Source organism: Chiloscyllium punctatum, chromosome 16 (assembly GCF_047496795.1).
Source record: "Chiloscyllium punctatum isolate Juve2018m chromosome 16, sChiPun1.3, whole genome shotgun sequence".
Lineage (NCBI taxonomy): Eukaryota > Metazoa > Chordata > Chondrichthyes > Orectolobiformes > Hemiscylliidae > Chiloscyllium > Chiloscyllium punctatum.
This window is the reverse complement of record NC_092754.1, coordinates 27,567,879-27,589,621: the sequence shown is the minus strand read 5'-3', so window position 1 is coordinate 27,589,621 and position 21,743 is coordinate 27,567,879. Positions and strand designations below refer to the sequence as shown.

Below are 21,743 nucleotides of genomic sequence, written 5' to 3'. Positions count from 1 at the left end.
CCCATTAGTTACAGAGTCATTGAGATGTACAGCATGGAAACACGTCCTTCAGTCCAACTCATCCATGCCGACCAGACATCCCAATCTGACCTAGTCCCATTTGCCAGCACTTGGCCCATATCTCTCCAAATCCTTCCTGTTCACATACCCATCCAAATGCCTTTTAGATGGCATAACTGTATCAGCCTCCACCACTTCCTCTGGCAGATCATTCCAGACACACAGCACCCTCTGTATAAAGTCACCCCTCAGGTTCTTTTTATATCTTTCCCCCTCACCTTAAATCTATGCCCTCTAGTTTTGAATTCCCCCACTCCAGGGAAAGACCTTGGCTATTCATCCTATTCATGCCTTTCATAATTTCATAAACCTCTAGAAGGTCATCCCTCAGTCTCCGATACTCCAGGTTAAAAAAAACACAGCCTATTCAGCCTCTCCCTATAGCTCAAATGCTCCTATCCTAGGAACATTTTTGTTAATCTTTTCTGAACCTTTTCAGATTTAACAACATCCTTCTTATTGAAGGGTGACCAGAATTATATGCACTATTCCAAAAGTGTCCTAATCAATGTCCTGTACAGTCCTGCAACATGACCTCTCAACTCCGATACTCAATGCACTGACCAAAAACGGTAAGCATACCTAACGCCATCTTCACTATCCTATCTACCTGCAACTCCACTTTCAAGGAGCTATGAACTTGCACTCCAAGGTCTCTTTCAGCAACATTCCCCAGGGCCCTACCATTTCCTGTATAGGATCTGCCCTGGTTTGCCTTATGAAAATGCAACACCTCACATTTATCTAGATTATACTCTGCCACTAGGCCCATCTAATCAAGATCACAATGTGCTCTGAGATATTTTTTTTCTCTGTCCACTACACCACTTATTTTGGTGTCATCTGCCAAATTACTAACTATAACTCTTATATTCACATCCACATCAGTTATATAAAAGACCAAAAGCAGTGGACCCAGCACTGGTGCTGGTGGCCTATCATTGGTCACAGGCCTCCAGTCCAAAAAATAACTCTCTACCAACACCTTCTGTCTCCTACCTTCAAGACAATATTGTATCCAATCGACTACCTACCCCTGGACCCCATGTGATCTAATCTTACTAACCAACCTACAATGCAGAACCTTGTTGAACACTTTACTGAAGTCCATATGCACAATGTCTACCACTCTGTCTTCATCAATCTTCTTTGTCATCTCTTCAAAAAACTGAGTCAAGTTAGTGGGACGTGATTCAGATCAGATCATAAAATCCCTACAGTGTGTGGAAATAGGCCCTTCGGCCCAACAAGTCCACACCGACCCTCCGAAGAGTAACCCACCCAGACCCATCACCCTCCATTTAACCCTGACTAATGCACCCAACCTATACATCCCTGAGCACTGTGGACAATTTAGCACAGCCAATTCACCTAACCTGCACATCTTTGGATTGTGGGAGGAAACCCACACAGACACGGGGAGAACGTGCAAACTCCACACACACACACAGTCACCCGAGGCTAGAATCAAACCTGGATCCCTGATGCTGTGTGGTAGCAGTGCTAACCACTAAGCCACCATGCTGCCCACTCACAAAGCTATGCTGACTATCCTTGCCTTTCCAAATGCATGTAAATCCTGTCCCTCACACTTCCTTCCAACAACGTACCCACCAATGACGTAAGGCTTACTGGTCTATAATTCCTAGGCTTTTCCTTACAGCCTTTCTTAAAAATTGGCACATCAGCCAACCACTAGTCTTTGGGCATCTCACCTGTGGCTATCGATGATACAAATATCACAGCATGGGGCCCAGCAATCTCTTCCCTAGCTTCCACAAAAGTCTGGGAAACACCTGATCAGGTCTCAGGGGATTTATCTACCTTTATGTGTGGATAAGACCTCCAGCAATTCCTCTTCTATAACATTGATACATCCTGCTGTATATCATGTGCCTAAGAACAATCTCCTCTATTACCAATTAATGACCTCTGTAAGCCACTGTTCCCATGTAATATTCATTGTCTGCACATAATTTTTAAGCCCATGCAGCGACCAGACTACATTCAGCAGCACCTAAGTCTTGGTGAATATAAAGATGTATGACAAAGGAGGGCACGAGCTTGGTTGTAAAATGCACTGAGATATTTTGTACCTCCTCTTCCTGTCTCCATTCCACCTCCTTCTGCTCAAGTTCCTCCCGTGCCTTAGTCCAGTCGACAGTCAGTTTGCGAATGTCCTCACTCAGGGCAAGGTTGGCAGAATTTGCCTGGTCCAGCTGTTCCCGGAGCATGGAGTTCACTTGGGTCAGGCTGGCACTTCTAAATGCCGAGGACAGATACATCAAATCAGACCAGGCTGACTCCAGAACCAAACAAATGATGGATTTAGGTGAGAGATTCTCAGCCTGAACTTGGTCAGTGAGGAATGGTGCAGTGGAGGCTCCCAGGTTTCGGATGTTGGAGCGGGTGGTTAGGCCAAAGATCAGACAGGTTCAGGCTGACTCCGGCATCTACAAGGGCCCACTGCCAATGGCCTACAATGAACAAGCCAGTCAGAGAGCTCAGGCTGAGACATAGAAAGTAAAAGGAAAAAGGTTACCCAGAAAAACACTCACTAAAAATGTGGAATAGAGGAAGAAGAGCAAATATGGAGTGGAATAGATTAGCTTCATTGTCACATTTACTCACATGAGTATAGTGAACGTTTACAAGTTGCTATTGACGGTGCAATCTTTGGTACAAAGGTGCCTAGGTACAGATTCTTTAGTATAAATTATTAGGAAAAGAAAATTAGAAAAATACAGAAATAAAAATTCCAGTATTACAGACCTTCAAAACTACAACATCACAGTAATAAATTAGATAAATAAAGAAATAAAAGTTCAGAATAGTGACACTTGCACAATAATATTATAAAGAAAAAAAAAAGGTTCTGTGCAGCAAATTTTTAAATGGGTTACCACATGATTGGTTTGGGAATTCACTACATACGGGAAATTCCCCCCCACCCCCACCCACGCAGTTCTCTAGGTCAGATTCATGTGATTTCCTCCACTTGCCTCTGCTGTTCTTCCTCCAAGCGGATCAGGGTGTTTTCCAATTCATTGCTCTGTTCCTCTTCAGACTGTCGCAGTCGTGACTCTGTGAGGTCCAGCTGGCTCTGTGAAGAGAGTACAGTCGGCTTTAATTAAAGCTGTGGGGGGATGAACTGCGTTGTTTGTCACATTGTTGTGTGACAAATGTGTCAGGGTAATTTTCTCTGCGTTTCTGCACATTGCATTTCAGTGTAAACACCCACTAGGGGAAAATTGCAAGGATACATGTCCAACTTCACAAACTCAACAGTTCACCTCCTCACACTATCAACCAGATCCCTGTGGGAATTGGAGTCAGATAGCTGGGGACAACACACACAAAAAAGTTGCTGAATCCACCAGTATTCCTCTCAACCCATTGGATATCTGCAATGGAGTCAGATCTTGGAAGTTAATCCTATGAAATGTAGTGAAATCTTAATTTCCATTGCATTCTTGGGGGTGCTAGTCTGGCTTATAACAATGAAACAAAAAGAATCAAAATGCCTGTTATTCTTAAGCAATAAACAGTTTGTCTTCACAATTCAAAATCAGTGTAATGGCACATTGAGGCAGTGGTTAGGAATCATCACCTTCCAGAATGTGTGCTTGCCAAGAGCTTCTGGAAAGAAAGGGGACAGCTCTTGTTGAAGTTCCTCTCGAATCAGACCTCATTTGACAGACTATTCCCAGGGACGTACATGGAGATAAACACCAACTTCAACTTGGTGAAGGAAGATTGTTGGTCTAAAACTGTGAGGACTGAATGCTGCTGACTGACACACTACAAGCTTCAAGACTACACGCTGAGGGACAGCACAACAGCCTGGGACGGCTGTTACAAAGGCTCAGTGGGGAACAGATGAGGGAGGTGGCCCTCCCAGCTTCCTTAGCACATCACATGGCCTGCAAGGAACCAGTGTAAAACCCCTTGAAATGGATGCATCAGAAAATGTTTAGTGTGATATAAATGTAGATGCAACATAAATGGAATCAGATATTCAAGTGCCGCTTGCTATATTTACCCCACAGTCCAAAGATGTGCAGGTTACATACTAAATTGCCCATAGTGTTAGGGAAATGGGTATGAGTGGATTACTCTTCGGAGGGTCAGTGTGGACTGGTTGAGCCAAAGGGCCTGTTTCCACACTGTAGGAAATCTAATCTAAAGTCTTTTTTTGCACTCTGTCTGCTTACCACTCTTCAATTCTATTGTCATGCACTTCGACAAATGTTTCATATATAATTTTGGAAAGGAATTAAATTGATCTACATACAAAAGCTTTTGTATTAAAAGATGGGCAGAATGAAAAGGTGGTTCAAAATAATGCAAATTTGCTCCAATTTAGAATGGCAGGCAGTGACCTCGCCAGAGCTCAGGAATCAATGTCCACACAGTGGATTAACTCAGATAGGCCCTCATCACCAGAGTAATTACACATCTATTCCAAAACAGAGCTGCTCCATGGTGCAAAAGCTGCAGTGTGGTAACACACAACCTCTCTGCACCTGGCATGTTATTTGTGGGTTCAAATGCAAAGGACGAGTTGGAGCAAGCTCTCCCCACGGCACTTACGGAGAGTCGGTGCTGTTCCAGCTCTGTGGCTTTCTCAATCAGTTGCTGCTCCACCTCGCCACATTTCTTCTTGTACTGAAGGACCTGCCATTTGAAGCAGACATGGTCAGTCCCACAATGCACAAGAACCATCCCATAATGCACGGAGTCCATCCCACAATGCACCACCCTTCCCGCTCGTGGGCAGAACTTCATAAGGACAATATTGACATGGTTGCAGAAAGTAATTTGGCAGATCTCAGCTCATCTGTCCCAAAGGGCTGTACTGTTAGGCCCCAGATAACATACAACAGTTTCTCAACCTTCCTTTGTCTGAACAACCTTTGTTCATTTAATTGATCCATATAATTAGTAGCAATTGGAAGCCAAAGGAACTCTGTCTCAGAACTGTGAAAGGAGGAAGGAAAACTGGTGGAGACAAGCAAGATAAACTCAGGGACAGATATTCATGAAAACTTCAAGGTTCACAGCCCAGTACCTTGGATTGAAGTTTCTGGACCAGTTGGGCCTGCCGCTGCTGACCCTCCTGGTAGGCCTGAAGCTTGCGTTTATATGAAGCCTGTTCCTCTTCCAGGCGGCGCCTTAGTTCAATGTTCTGCTGCGCCAGGCTCTTATTTTCCAGATTTTCGCGCTCCCTCTCCCCTGTCTCAAGCTTCAAGGCCTGTTCCAGCTGTGAGGAGAGAGAGAGAGAGAGAGAGAGAGAGAGAGAATGTGAGGCATCAGTCAAGGCAGTCAAAGTACACATTGGACAGTTTCATTTTCTCCTTACAGACAGATCTGGTTAATTTCCTTAGGTAGATCATTCCACACATGAACCACCCTCTGTGTAAAAAAATTGCCTTTTTAAAATCTTTCTCCTTAAAAATGTGCCCCCTAGTCTTGAAATCCTCCATCGTAGGGAAAAAAACAACCACTCTATCCATACCACTCATTATTTTATGAACTTCTATAAGGTCACCTCTCAACCTCCTACGCTCCAATGAAAAAAGTCCCAGCCTCTTTCTTTATTACTCAAACTTTCCATACCTGGCAACATCCTGGTAAATCTCTTCTGACTGTTCTCTAGTTTAATAATAACAACATGACAACCAGAACAGGACACAGTATTCCAGTCTACAGTCTACCATGCGGAACCTTGCTGAAGGCTTTATTAAAGTCCAAGTAAATAGCATCTACCCTCAATCATTTTGGTAACTTGCTCAAAAAAAACTCAATCAAGTTTATGAGACATGGTTTTCCTCACCAATGTCCTGTACAACCTCAGTATGACTTCCCAACTCCTATGCTCAAAGGACTGAGCAACGAAGGCAAGCATGCCAAACACCCTTTTAACCACCCTGCCTATATATGCTTCATTCCTGATGAAGGGCTTACACCTGAAACGTCGACCCTCCTGCTCCTCGGATGCTGCCTGACCTGCTGTGCTTTTCCAGCACCACACTCTCAACTCGGATCTCCAGCATCTGCAGTCCTCACTTTCTCCCTGCCTATATGTGATGCAAACTTCAAAGAATTATATACTTGCACCACTAGGTCCCTCTGTTCTACAACACTACCCAAAGCCATATCATTAATTGTATAAGCCCTATCCTTGTTTATTGCACCAAAATGCAATACTTGCATTTATCCAGGTAGAACTCCTTATGCCATTTTTCAGTCTATTGACCCATTTAATCAAGATTCATTTGTAATCATAGAAAACCTTCTTCATTGTCTACTATGTCACCAATTTTAGTGTCATCCGCAAAATTACAACCATGCCTTGTATATTCTATTCCAAATCATTTAAATAAATGACAAACAAAAGGGTGGCACAGTGGCTCAGTGGTTAGCACTGCTGCCTTACAGCACTAGGGTCCCAGGTTCAATTCCAGCCTTGGGTGACTGTCTGTGTGGAGATTGCACATTCTCCCTGTGTCTGCGTGAGCCCCCTCCAGTGGCTCCGGTTTCCTCCCACAGTCTAAAGATGTGCAGGTTAACTGAATTGGCCATGCTAAATTGGCCGTAGTGTTAGGTGCATTAGCCAGAGGGAAATGGGACTGGGTGGCTTACTCGTTGGAGGTTCGGTGTGGACTTGTTGGGCCGAAGGAATCTAATCTAAAAAAAGGGGACCCAGAACAGATCCCTGCAGAACACTGCTGGTCACAGGACTCCAGTCCATAAAGCAACCACTTTCTGTCTTCTGCCTTTAAGGCAATTATATATCCAATTGCCAAGCTCACCCTGAATTGCGTGTGATATAACTTTACGGATTAGTCTACCATGTGGAAACTTGTCGAAGGCTTTACTAAGGTACAAGTAAACAACATCTACTGCTCTGCCATCATCAATCATTTTGGTAACTTCCTCAAAAAACTCAATAATCAAGTTTGTGAGACACAATTTTCTTTGCACAAAACCATGCTGACGATCCTTAGTAAACTTTTGCTTCTCTTAAGAAAATGAAGGAAGCATATGTCAGGTACAGACAGGATAGATCAAGTGAATCCTTAGAAGAGTATAAAGAAAGCAGGAGTATACTTAAGAGGGAAATCAGGAGGGCAAAAAGGGGACATGAGATAGCTTTGGCAAATAGAATTCAGGAGAATCCAAAGGGTTTTTACAAATATATTGAGGACAAAAGGGTAACTAGGGACAGAATAGGGCCCTCAAAGATCAGCAAGACGGCCTTTGTGTGGAGCCACAGAAAATGGGGGAGATGCTAAATGAATATTTTGCATCAGTATTTACTGTGGAAAAGGATATGGAAGATATAGACTGTAGGGAAATAGATGGTGACATCTTGCAAAATGTCCAGATTACAGAGGAGGAAGTGCTGGATGTCTTGAAATGGTTAAAAGTGGATAAATCCCCAGGACCTGATCAGGTGTATCCGAGAACTCTGGGAGGCTAGAGAAGTGATTGCTGGGCCTCTTGCTGAGATATTTGTATCATCGATAGTCACACATGAGGTGCCGGAAGACTGGAGGTTGGCAAACGTGGTGTTACTGTTTAAGAAGAGTGGTAAAGAGACGGATTAGCAAGGTTAGATCTCATGGAATACAGGGAGAACTAGCCATTTGGATATAGAACTGGCTCAAAGGTAGAAGACAGAGGGTGGTGGTGGAAACTGGGGAACTATTGACAAATGAGTCTGACTTTTGTTGTGGGTAACTTGTTGGAGGTAGTTTATAAAAGATAGGATTGATGAACATTTAGAGTCATAGAGTCATAGACATTACAGCATGGAAACAGAACCTTCAGTCCAACCGGTCCTTGCCGACCAGATATCCCAACCCAATCTAGTCCCACCTGCCAGCACCCGGCCTATATCCGTCCAAATCCTTCCTACTCATATATTCATCCAAATGCCTCTTAAATGTTGCAATTGTACCAGCCTCCACCACATCCTCTGGCAGCTCATTCCATAGGCGTACCACCCTCTGCATGAAAAAGTTGTCCCTTAGGTCTCTTTTATATCTTTCCCCTCTCACCCTAAACCTATGCCCTCTAGTTCTGGACACCCCAACCCCAGGGAAAAGACTTTGCCTATTTACCCTATCCATGCCCCTCATAATTTTGTAAACCTCTATAAGGTCATCCCTCAGCCTCCCACGCTCCAGGGAAAACAGCCCCAGCCTGTTCAGCCTCTCCCTGTAGCTCAAATCCTCCAACCCTGGCAACAACCTTGTAAATCTTTTCTCAATCCTTTCAAGTTTCACAACATCTTTCCGATAGGAAGGAGACCAGAACTGCACACAATATTCCAACAGCGACCTAACCAATGTCCTGTACAGCCGCAAAATGACCTCCCAACTCCTGTACTCAATACTCTGACTGATAAAGGAAAGCATACCAAACACCTTCTTCACTATCCTATCTACCTGTGACTCTACTTTCAATGAGCTATGAACCTGCACTCCAAGGTCTCTTTGCTCAGCAACACTCCCTAGGACCTTACCATTAAGTGTACAAGTCCTGCCAAGATTTGCTTTCCCAAAATGCAGCACCTCACATTTATCTGAATTAAAATCTATCTGCCACTTCTCATCCCATTGGCCCACCTGATCAAGATCCTGTTGTAATCTGGAGGTAGCTGAAAATGTGTTGCTGGAAAAGCGCAGCAGGTCAGGCAGCATCCAAGGAACAGGAGAATCGACGTTTCGGGCATCAGCCCTTCTTCAGGAACGAGTCCTCATTCCTGAAGAAGTGCTGATGCCCGAAACGTCGATTCTCCTGCTCCTTGGATGCTGCCTGACCTGCTGCGCTTTTCCAGCAACACATTTTCAGCTCTGATCGCCAGCATCTGCAGTCCTCACTTTCTCCTCATAATCTGGAGGTAACCTTCTTCGCTGTCCATTACACTTCCAATTTTGGTGTCATCTGCAACTAACAATAGCTCTTATGCTCGTATCCAAATCATTTATATAAATGATGAAAAGTAGTGGACCCAGCATCAATCCTTGTGACATTCCACTCCCTCCAACAACTTGCCCACCATCGATGTCAGGCTCACTGGTCTATAGTTCCCTGGATTGTCCTTACCACCTTTCTTAAATAATGGTACCATGTTAGCCAACTTCCAGTCTTCCAGCACCTCACCTGTGACTATCGATGATATAAATATATCCGCAAGGGGCCCAGCAATCACTTCCCTGGCTTCCCACAGAATTCTAGGGTACACCTGATCAGGTCCTGGGGTTTTATCCACCTTCATGCATTTCCAGACATCCAGTCCATCTCTCAAACAAGTTTCTGTAATAGCTATGATGTCCTAATCCCATGCTCTTAAACATTCCATGAGTTCATCAGTCATACCTCTAAGACAACTTGTATTAAAATAAATTCAATTTAGTTCTTCAGAGTTACTCTCTCTTGTCTTTCTTATCTATTTTCACATTCAGAGCCTCACTTCACATTGAGAACCTTCCCCATCAATCTTTCTATTTACATTGATACTTAGAATTCCTCTCTCTCAGTATAAAGTCTTCCTTAATGGAATGAGCAAATCACTCCGCTAAGATATTGGTCCCTTTCCAGTTTAGGTTAGACCCATTCTTTGTGAACAGGTCTTTTCTATCCGAAAGATATTCCAGTTGTCCAAAAACCTGATTCTCTGAACAAACACCACCTCTTCAGCCACTCATTTCTTTCCTTTATCCTTTTGTTCCTTCCCTCTTTTGAGTTTGGCATTGGGAGTAAACAAGAAATTACTTTTCAGGTTCTATTTTTTAAATCTTCTACATAACCTTTTAAATTCACTCTGTTTTGCTTTAGTCTTTTCCTTAAAAATGTCATTCCTACCAATGTGTACAATAATTTCTGGCTTCTCAATCTCACCTTTAACAATATAGAGTCATAGCGTTGTACAGCACGGAAACAGACCCTTCAGTCCAACTCCTCCATGCCGACCAGACACCCTAACCTAACCTAGTCCTATTTGTCAGCATATAAATCTATAAATCTTCCTATTTATATACCCATGCAGTTGGGTATTAAAGGCTGTAATTGTACCAGCCTCCACCCCCACTTGAATCGTTTAGAGATGTCCTTAATCCTAGCACCAGGAAAGCAACAAACCATTCTAAAGTTATGCTCACTGCCACAGAATCTCCTGTCTATACCCCTGAGTGGACAGCCTCCATATCAATAATTCTATTAAGTTTTGTCAAAAGCTGTCTAACGTACAAATTATTCCAAAGGTCCAATAACTGACTGCATCTTCCTCGGAGAGACTATCCCCTTCAATAGTTTCAAAACCTGAATATTGATTTGATAGAGGAATAGCCACTGGAGACTTTTGAACTACCTTGTTACTTTTCCTGACAGTCACCCATCTATTTGACTGATTCTGCTGGGTAATAACTTTTCTAAATCCCTTGGTCATCGTACTCTGTACCTCATACATGCCCTTAATAACATTGAGCCTAAAACAAAAGAAACTTGAATAACACCTGACATAAAATAAACCTTTCATTACCTTCAGAAAATAATGTTAAAACGGAAAAAGAAATGAGAAATATATACATATTAAACATATAAATCTTAAATAAAATCAACCATTTAGCAAATAAACTGAACAAAAAAGACTCTCTTTCAATGAATTTCTCAAAGAGCAAAAAAGTCTTCTCCAGAGCCAACCACGTATAAGAGGCAGAAGCTCAGAGCCCTGTTCAAGGACCTTACCGCAAGCAGAATTTTGCAACTTTTGACCTCCAAAAGCAGCCTGTTTCCTTGTCGAATTTCACTGTAAAATGGAACTACAGGAGATATACGTTTGTTTCCTTTTGATGTTCATACAGCAGGAATGATTAGACACTTATCAGGGTCAATATTTGTTAAAGATATTTCTTCCAATTTAAATTCCAAAGAATGTCTTATTAAAAAGTCCCTATCCCTGCTTCCAAGGCCTGTCACATTCAATTTTTTTGCTTGTCCTGCCATGCATCTTTCTCACCCCTATAAAGCCCTGTGTTGTATAGTCATTCTCTATTCTCCATCAAACTGACGATACCAGATATACCTATATTAGGGGTCGTTACTGACTATTTGCCCTTCAAGAACAGTGACTACTCCAGCTGTGTCAGATACAATAGAATTAACACTAGTGGAACAACAATGGTACAATAAATGAGCACTAACACCTCAAACACACTTCATCAAGGGAAAATCATCGAATTTACACTTTGCATATATTTCTTAAATACCCAGAGCAAGTGACTAACTAGGAATCTAATCTAAATTAAAATAGCTGCTCGTACATTTCTCAAGAATTCCACTCCACAGTGTGAACAGACCTATAAGGGGTCATAAATGGAAACACAACCACATATTATACTGTTTTCAATCAAAGTTCCTACAACAGCTTTCTATAAGGGGTCAAGGAACAACAAACGGACTTGGAAATGGAGGCAAATTGCTCCTCTCCTTAATTCAGGAGTGCAGACAGCAGAGTCCCAACAAATCATGGCCTGAACCTGGTCTGAATGGCTTCACACGACAAGAGACAACACCTTAACCTAACGAATCACTGCAATTGTTTGCCAAGCCTTGGAACTGACAACACTGCATCAAGTGTCCCAAACTCATAGAAATTTATTGAACTCAACGTTGAAAAGACTGGGAACAGCCCAGTTAATACTGATGTTTGCAAGAAAACTTCACAGTAAGACACAAAATAACAACTGGAAACACAGTAATAACTGGGAATAATTTGCACTTAGACAGAAAGCATAGGGAAAGTGTATAACAACCAAAGCTGTGACAGACAGAAAAGGTAATGGGGAAGGGAATTAATATTAATGTGAAAATAATTTTTAAAACAAAATTAATTGTCAATGTGGTTCAACTCAAGCTTACTTTAGAACAGAACTCTTATATGTACATTGCTAGAGTTTTGTATGCTTTTTAGGACTGTTACAGACTGATTCATTTCCCCATTACTGATGGACTCACTCTCCTGATGCAGTCATGTACTGATGCTCACTGACTGACATTTTAATCACTGCTGCATCCATGTTTATAGAAGTGGATCTCTCTGAGCCTTCTCATCTTCAATGCAGCAAACTGATGTTTCCATAGCAATGTCCAGCACATAACTCTTCAGTCCACATCCAGTTACTTACCCACAAACTCTCTTTTTCACATTGAGCCACAAACTAAACGGTTGTGAGGGCTGCAGGCTCCTTCCGGTACAAGCAGGAGATTCTGAGATATTAGTAACGCTGCAGCGAAGCTCTCATGTGTTTTGAAGCCTCTTACTTGTCTCCATGGTAACTGCTCAGGCAGTCAGCACATTGTGGAGAGTGAGGCTGTACCTTTGGGACAGTCTAAACCAAAACCATGCCTGGGGCCAGTTGCATAACTAGAAAGTTGGGAAGGTTTTCATCTAAATACTGCACAGGGGCAAGGGATTAGATTTGGACAGATGTCATAATGGTGTGCTATGCCTCATGTATGCTGGGCATTGGTGAGACCACACCTGGAGTGCCGTGCACAGCACTGGCCTCCTTATTTAAAGGAAGACATAAACGTTGCTGGAAACAGTGAAGGGATACATGGAATGGACATGTCTCATGAGAGAATGTTAGACAGGCTAGGCTTATATGAAGTCAAAGAGGTGTACAGCATGGAAACAGACCCTTCGGTCCAACTTGTCCATGCAAACCAGATATCACAACCCAATCTGGTCCCATCTGCCAGCACCTGGCCTATATCCCTCCAATCCCTTCCTATTCATATACCCTTCCAGATGTCTTTTAAATGTTGTAACTGTACCAGCTTCCACCACTTCCTCTGGCAGCTAATTCCACACACACACCACCCACTGCATGAAAAGTTGTCCCTTAGGTCTCTTTTATACCTTTCCCCTCTCATCCTAAACCTACACCCTCTAGTTCTGGACTTCCCCACTGCAGGGAAAAGACTTTGTCTATTTATTCTATCCATGTCCCTCATGATTTTATAAACCTCTATAAGGTCACCCCTCATCCTCCGACAGTCCAGGGAAAACAGCACCAGCCTATTCAACCTCTCCCTTTGGTCAAATCTTCAACCCTGGCAATATCCTTGTAAATCTTTTCTGAACCTTTTCAAGTTTCACAACATCCTTCTGATTGGAAGGAGACCAGAACTGCACGCAATATTCCAAAAGTGGCCTAACCAATGTTCTGTACAGCCACAACATGACCTCCCAACTCTTGTAAGTAAAAAAGGAACTTGACTGAAGCACACACAAGATCTTGAAGGGTCTCGATAAGGTGAGTGTGAAAGTTATTTGTCCAGTTTTGTCCAGTGAATGAATGTAGAAGTAGGAGTCACTGTTGAAGAATTATGGATCAGCCATTTAAGATAGATGGTGGCAAATGGGGGGTAGCAAATGTTATTTCCTTGTTTAAGAAAGGGAATAGGGAAAATCCTGGGAAGTACAGACCAGTCAGTCTTACGTCAGTGGTGGGCAAATTTTTGGAGAGGATGCTGAGAAACAGGATTTATGATTACTTGGAAAACCATAGTTTGATTAGAGATAGTTAGTATGGCTTTGAGAGGGGCAGATCATGCCTCACTAGCTTTACTGAATTCTTTGAGGATGTGACAAAACACAGTGATGAAGGGAGAGCAGTGAATGTGGTGTACATGGATTTTAGCAAGGTGTTTGGTCAGGGTTCCGCATGGTAGGTGCATTCAGAAAGTAAGAGATGAGGGATACAGGAAAATCTGGCTGTCTAGATGGAGAATTGAAAGATAGAGGGTGATATTAGTGGAAAGTGTCCAGCCTGGAGATCGGTGACCAGTGGTGTTCCACAGGATTTGTTCTAGGACCTCTGCTATTTGTGATTTTTATAAATGACCTGGATGAGTAAGTGGAAGGGTGGGTTAATAAGTTTGCTGAAGACACGAAGGTTGGTGGACTGGTGGATAGTGTGGAGGGCTGTTGTAGGTTGCAACGGGACATTGACAGAATGCAGAACTGGGCTGAGAAGTGGGAGATGGAGTTCAACCTGGAAAAGTGTGAAGTGATTCATTTTGGAAGGTTGAATTTGAATGCAGAAAACAGGGTTAAAGGCAGGAATCTTGGCAGTGTGGAGGAACAGAGGAATCTTGGGATCCATGTCCACAGATCCCTCAAAATTGCCACCCAAGTTGACCGGGTTGTTAAGAAGGCATATGGTCCGTTGGCTTTCATTAGCAGAGGGATTGAGTTTAATAACTGCCAGGTTATGATGCAACTCTATAGAGCCCTGGTTAGATCACAGTTGGAATATTGTGTCCAATTCTGGTCACTCATTATAAGAAGGGCGTGGAAGCTTTAGAGAGGGTGCAGAAGAGATTTACAAGGATGCTGCCTGGACTGGGAGGGCATGTCTTATGAAGAAAGGTTGAGGGAGCCTAAGGCTTTTCTCATTGCAGCGAAGAAGGATGAGAAGTGACTTGATAGAAGTGTACAAGATGATGAGGGGCATAGATAGAGTGAATAGTCAGAGACTTTTACCCAGGCAGAAATGGCTATCACAAGGGGGCATAATTTTAAGGTAATTGGAGGAAGGGTTAGGGGAGATGTCAGAGATCGGTTCTTTCCACAGAAAGTGGTGGGTGCATAGAATGCACTGCCAACAGTGGCGGTAGAGTCAGATACATTAGGGACATTTAAGCAACTCTTGGATTGGCACATGGATGATAGTAAAATGAAGGGTATGCAGGTTAGCTTTATCTTAGAGTTGAATAAAAGTTCAGCACAACATCAAGGGCCGAAGGGCCTGTAGTGTGCTGTACTGTTCTATGTTTTATGAAGAAATTTTTTTTTTCATGAGAGGACTGGCAGTCTTCAGAATGCCCTTCCTCAGAAAGATGGTGGAAGATCTTGAATATTTTAAGACCAAGCCAGACAGGTTCTCAATGAGCAAGGTGATGAAATGTTATCGGGGGTGGGCAAGAATGTGGAGTAATCAGTTCAAAGCCATGATCTTATTGAATGGTGAAGTAGTCTTAAAGGCCCTACTCCCGCACTGATTCGCATGTTTGTAAGCGCATACTTAATATATTTAAGATTGTTCAATTGGAGCTGAAAGTCAACCACAGCAGGCTCTTTTATTCCTGATGAAGGGCTTTTGCCCGAAACGTCGATTTCACTGCTCCTTGGATGCTGCCTGAACTGCTGTGCTCTTCCAGCACCACTAATCCAGAATCTGGTTTCCAGCATCTGCAGTCATTGTTTTTACCTCAAGAGGTCACACAGTCTACTCTTGTTTCTATTAAATGTTCTTTTGTAGACCAAAACCATCATACCTTTTAAGAGCTGCATGGTCTCCCTTTCTGTACTCATCCCTTGCTGGAATTCAATTCCATGGCTTTTCATGTTTGACACTTAATTAGAAACTACCCTTTAACAGCCTGCCACATTATGGTTAAACTGTTAACATGCAGCAATCTGTTAGAAATTCAAGATCTGTTTTTCTCCCCATGAAATGGTTCAGAAACATCAAAGCCATGAATTCCTGCAGACTATACTGAGGGAGGTCTCAGAATTATTTTTGCCACCTCATTCCGGTCCCCCTGCCCCCACAGTCCCTGCATACCCAGATGGTCGAGTGTCTCATTGCTTTCCTCTCAAAATTTCCATACCAATAGACCCTGCCATTCTCTGGAACATCACCGGCCTCCCTGAGAGGCTGCCGCCATGGCAACCAAGCAAAGCATTGTGTTGCTCCTGAATATGTGAAAAATGAGGGTGGGGAAAGGCTGCTGGAGGAACTGAAAGTCAGCTGATTGCTGGGAAGTATGAAAACAAGGTTAGGATCAAGCAAAAGACTCTAAGCTTTCTGGCATACAGGCTGAGGGAGGGGATTAGTGGGGATTAACATCCTGGAACTCCTGCCCATGAGCGCTGTGCAAACAAATGATCAGTGAGCCCAAGAATAAAATAAATTGGCACATGAAGGGAAAAAATCTTACAGAAGATTCGGATAATTCAGGGAATTCTCATAACCCAGGATGGCTCTGTGGAAGGCAGGCATAGATCGGATGGGGTGAACAGGCAATAGTGCCTCTATGGTTAGTTTTTTTTTCACAAGTAAAATCCAACGCTTTGTTTTTGTTTTGAACTAAAACCTGTCACGTCTCCAGGTTTTGATTTTTAAAAATTTTCTCTCTCTCCCCTGCTGAAGACGGCAATCACCAAATTCCACAGTCAGCAAATACTCTCTGGTATCTAACCATTCTTCATGCCTGTGATCTGGCCATGAAGATATTTGATCAAAACAGACCTTACATCCAAGCCCTTAATCCTGGCCTCACTCACTCAAATGGGCCAGTGGTGGTATAGTGTTAGTGTCACTAGTTTATTCATCCAGAACCCCAGGCTAATGGTTAGGCAACACAGGTTTAAAATCCACTGTGATGGATGGTGAAATTTAAATTCAATAGTTCAAAAAGTTCTGGAACAGATCGTCAAATGATGACTATGTAGCCAATGTCGATGATAAAAGCCTATCTGGTTCTCCAGTGCCGTTCAGGGAAGGAAATCTGCCATCCTTAACTGGTCTGGCCCACATGTAACTCCAAACCCAAAGTAATGGGGTTGATTCTTAACTGCTCTCTGAAATGACAGAGAGCTCATCAGATCCACGACAGTCAGTGACACCCACATTCCCTCCATGAATAAATAAACACAATGCCTGATCTAGTGACCAAGGGCAAGACTATTGTGATATCCTTAATTCCAAGTAATCTATGTCACTGAATGCAGGATTGGTTTGGACAGGTAGTGGTTGAAACATAGATCATTGCCTTTAAGGAAAAGCTGGATAAACATATGAAGTAGAGGGTAATGAGTGGCTCAATAGTTAGCACTGCTGCCTCACAGTGCCAGGGATCTGGGTTCAATTCCACCCTGTCTGAGTGGAGTTTGCATATTCTCCCTGTGCCTGTGTGGGTTCTCTCACTGGGTGAAGATTGCTCCCACAGTTCAAAGACGTGAAGTTTAGGTGAATTGGCCATGTAAAATTGCCATGAATAGGGGAAGCCAAGATGGGTTAGTCATGGGTAAAATCCCTCATGTAGGGTTGTTTGGATGGCAAACTTTTTGGAGGGGTTGTGCAGACTTGATGGGCCAAATAACCTCTATCTGCACTGTAGGGATTCTAAAATAATACAGGGCTGAGAGGCAAAAGTAAGGCAGCAGGATTATTTTAGGTAAAGGGTCAGCACTGATTTGATGGTCCAAGTAGTTGTTTTTGTTTCTGAAACTTGCTCTGGTTTATCCTCAGGTTAAATAGACATAAAGTCCAATTTTACCTAAGAACCAATAGAAGCTTATTCAATTTCAGGCCTTCAGATTTTACGGAAATATGGCTTGTCTCTCTCAGCATGGGGCAGCAGTGGCTCAGTCATTAGCACTGCTGCCTCACAGCACCAGGGTCCTGGGTTCGAATCCAGTCTCAGACAACTGTCTGTGTGGAGTTTGCACATTCTCGTTGTGTCTGCAGGGGCTTCCTCCAGGTGCTCCAGGTTCCTGCAGGTTAGACAGTTTGGCCATAGGAAATTGCTTTGTAGTGTCCAGGAATGTGCAGGATAAGTGAATTAGTCATGAGGAAATACAAGTTCAGGAATGGATAGGATGCTCTTCGGAGAGTCATCAAGGGGCTGAATGGCCTGCTTCTACAGTGTAGCGATTCTATGTTGTATGTTGATGATTTCCCTTACAATTTGTGTATGTGTGTTATAGTGGCTTGAGACAAGCCTCCAACTCTACAGCTAGAACTCCCCTAGTCTCTATGGCTCAGTACCTTATTAAGGATCACAGCAACCAACACGGCCTAATGGAAAACTTGAAAGTGAAACCTAAAACACAAAGATTATTCAGGCCGATACTGTGGTAGCTTGGAATGGGAGGTGTTGCAGGCGTATCGCAAGTCAATGCCTTAAATTGGAAGTATTCAGTGATGCTAAAGCTCAGGTTCTATACTAAGGCATGTTGAGACATGTTGATGAGTTACTCAAGAGGGAAGGCAAGCCCAGGCAGGCTGACTGCTCCTGGGCCACTGCCACCATTTGCCTTGTTAATGAAATCTAAGCACATTCTGAACAGACGATGAATCCGCATCACCAGCGTAAACACAGTTTTCCATCCCAAGCAAGGTGCCAGGTCATGGGGCAAGCACGATGAGTGGGAGGACAACTTGCTACAAAAGCGTCTTCCAGATACACCAGCGTCAACAAAACAAAACCCAGGCTGAAGGGTCAAAACCACAATTCTTAAAAGGAAGAATTGAACAATACAGCACCTTTCACCAGCTCAATCCCTAAGTATTTTACTGTCAATTAAGATTGTTTTTGGGAATGTAGTCTGTTTTACTGAAGGAAACCCGGCAACCAAGTTGCATACAGCAAACCACCACCAGTGTTAGTGACGTGATCATTTGTGTCCTTAGGTAAGGGATAAACTGGAGAAGGTAGTCACGCTCTTCTTTAAAATAGTGTCATGGGTTTTTTTAAATCAACATGAGAGAACTTTAACCTAATGTACCAGGCAAAGGACAGCACCTCCTATAGCACAGCACTCACCCAATATCACCTTAAATGTCACCCTAAGTGGGTGCAAGACCAAGAAAAGGCAGAATTGTTGAACAGGTATTTTGTGTCTGTCTTCACTGTGGAATAAAACTTCTCAAAGATAAATCAAAAATCAAGATGTGAAAGGAAGTAAGGGACTAGGGGTAAGGTCTTGGGCAATCTCTTAACCATAATAACTAAAGTCCAGAGGACCTGATGCCCACATCCTAGGCTCTTAAAAGAAGTAGGTGCAAATATAATTTTGATATCGATTATTAAAATGGGTTTCCTCATCCAGACTGTGGTTCATGACACCTCAGAAGAGATCATGAACCATGAGTTCTTGTAAGGCCAGCCCGATCTCCTGTGGGATGCTCAGAGCCGCCTATCCCAAATAGAGCCGGTTTGGTCAGGTATATGACCAACTCATGACCTACATAAACCCTCATCCTTATCTTTCATTAATGATAAATGAGGGCATGAGAAATGAGCTAGAATGGAATGCTGGCCACTATTTATAGATGAGTACAGAGTCTAACTGTCTCCCTGAAAATCCACTACATTATCAGCATTCCTGCACTGTGGCTGGATGGAAATCCTGGGGCTTCCTATGAAACAGCACAGTAGATTCCTTCACCATATGGATTCCCAGCAGTTCAAGGTGTCCCACTGTGAATTCAAAGGCAGCCTGACCCCGGTGTCGCCACGAAACAACCACATGGTCTATGTGAGCTGGGTGATCTTTGGACCAAATACTTTGCAGTAACTCCGCCCAACCTGTCTCCAGCAGAAAATATGTCCTTTCAGGTTGTGTCAATCCTCATGTGCCCTTGGTTCACCTACCCGCTCACTGATGGCATTGTATTTAATCGCCAGTTCATCTCGCTCAGCTCGGCTCTGAGCTAGGAGGTCCTCCACCCGGGATAACTCCTGTTGCAAGATGCGATTCTCTTCTTGAAGAGGCAGCACAGATGTCATCTCCAGGGACAATGCTACAGCAGAGAGAACCAACATCAAAAGGGTGTGTAAGATTAATTAGCCAAATCAAATGGGGGTGCAAGGACAAATGGCACTGGCTACTTCTCACAATTCCTGGAGTTAATGGATACTAAATGCAAGACTATGTACTTAACAGCATCAATGCATTCTGCAATGCATCATTGTATTCAGCAGAGTAAGGATTACTCATTGCCTTACTGTACAGAGTTACTACTTATTTAAAATGATATGTTAAACACTAGGCAGCGTGCAACGTTATGCTTTATATAGCAGAGTAAAAAAAATCAAAAGGTCATAGAGATGTACAGCACGGAAACAGACCCTTCGGTCCAACTCATCCATGCTGACCAGATATCCCAACCCCATCTAGTCCCACCTGCCAACACCTGGCCCATATTCCTCCAAACCCTTTCTATTCATATACCCATCCAGATGTCTCCACCACTTCCTCTGGCAGCTCATTCCATACACGTACCACCCTCTAAGTGAAAAAGTTGCCTCATGGGTCTCTTTTATATCTTTTCCCTCTCACCCTAAACCTATGCCCTCTAGTTCTGGACTCCCCCCACTCAGGGAAAAAATCTTTGTCTATTTACCCTATCCATGCCCTTCATGATTTTATAAACCTCTACAAGGTTACCCCTCAGCCTCCGAAGCTCCAGGGAAAACAGTCCTAACCTGTTCAATCTCTCCCTAAAGCTCAAATCCTCCAACCCTGGCAACATCCTTGTACATTTTGTAATTAACTGTTTAGTTAACATAGTAAGATCACTCCCTAGTTAACAGTGTTCCGCAGTTTTACTCCATGATTCTATGGCTGCAAAAGCTTATAGTTTGAATGAATCAGTAAGGAGCTGGTCTTTTACTCTGTTGGTTCTTCACTCTTCTTGTTCTTACCTGATTTCTCCTCCTCCTTCAGGTTTCTGGTGACAATTTCTCGTATTTTGGCAGAAAGACTGGTCAGAGGAGAATCCTCAGTATCTCCTCGAAATAAAAAGTCTTTCCCGTTATCTGCACTCTGCACCGTGCTCTGTAATGTCTGTCAAACAAATGGAAAAACCTGTCAAAGTTCAAGGTTTGTGTAAAATTCGGGAACGGGTGCCAGTTGGTGTAGTTGTGGGTATGTTTGCTGAGCTGGGAAGTTGATTTGCAGATGTTTTGTCCCCTGACTAGGTGACATCTTCAGGGCTTTGGAGCCTCCTGTGAAGTGCTGTTGTACTGTGTCTTCTGGAACTTATTTGGTTCCATCCTGCTGCTTTCGGTTGCCAACTCCAATAGTTTGTTGCAGTGGCCGGTATATTGGGTCTAGGTCTGTGTGTTTGTTGATGAAGTCTGTGGATGAGTGCCACGCTTCTAGACTTTCTCTGGCTGTCCTCTGTTTAGCTTGTCCTATTATCGTTGTGTTGTCCCAGTCAAATTTGCAGTCCTTGTCATTTGTGTGTATGGCTACTAGGGACAGCTGGTCATGGCATTTAGTGACTAATTGGTTAGACTTCCCTGACCACTCAGATTCATGACAGCCCACAAACTGACAGCCACGCTCAGACAACTCACCAGAACAAAAGACCCTATACCCAGCATGTGCAAAACTAGTGTAATTTACAGGATTCCATGTAAAGAATGCACAAAACACCATATAGAATAACCAGGCAGCCAACTAGCAATCTGCATCTACAAACACCAGTTGGCCACTAAATGCCATGACCAGTGTCCTTATTAGCCATATACACAGATGACAAGGACCACAAATTCAACTGAGCCAACACAACGATCATAGGACAAGCTAAACCGAGGACAGCCAGAGAAATTCTAGAAGCACTGCATTCATCCATGGGCTCCATCAACAAACACGTAGATGTGGACCTGATATATCGGCTACTACAATGAACTACAAGAACCAGCAACCGGAAACATCAGGAACAGAACCAAATAAATTCCAGAAGACACAGTACAGCAGCGCTTCACAGGAGGCTCCGAAGCACTGAAGATGTCACCGAGACAGGGGATGAAACATCTGCAAATCAACTTCCCACCTCAGCGAACATACCCACAACTATGCCAAC

The 21,743-nt window shown here is 43.2% G+C and overlaps 1 protein-coding gene across 6 annotated transcripts in view; it reads right to left on the bottom strand.

The window, feature by feature from the left end:
• LOC140487105 (uncharacterized) overlaps nucleotides 1-21,743 on the bottom strand; it is a 99,223-nt gene that overhangs the window by 58,699 nt on the left and 18,781 nt on the right. For 5 of the 6 annotated variants that reach the window (XM_072586591.1, XM_072586585.1, XM_072586586.1 and 2 more), the window contains exons 2-7: nucleotides 20,578-20,719; nucleotides 19,525-19,673; nucleotides 5,132-5,323; nucleotides 4,654-4,737; nucleotides 3,063-3,163; nucleotides 2,157-2,322 (exon numbers count right to left, since the gene is read on the bottom strand). In XM_072586591.1, coding sequence (XP_072442692.1) covers nucleotides 2,157-2,322; nucleotides 3,063-3,163; nucleotides 4,654-4,737; nucleotides 5,132-5,323; nucleotides 19,525-19,659 — 678 coding nt within the window. In that variant the 5' untranslated portion in view covers nucleotides 19,660-19,673; nucleotides 20,578-20,719. The remainder of the gene's footprint in view (nucleotides 1-2,156; nucleotides 2,323-3,062; nucleotides 3,164-4,653; nucleotides 4,738-5,131; nucleotides 5,324-19,524; nucleotides 19,674-20,577; nucleotides 20,720-21,743) is intronic. The other variant, XM_072586589.1, reaches the window with a different exon arrangement.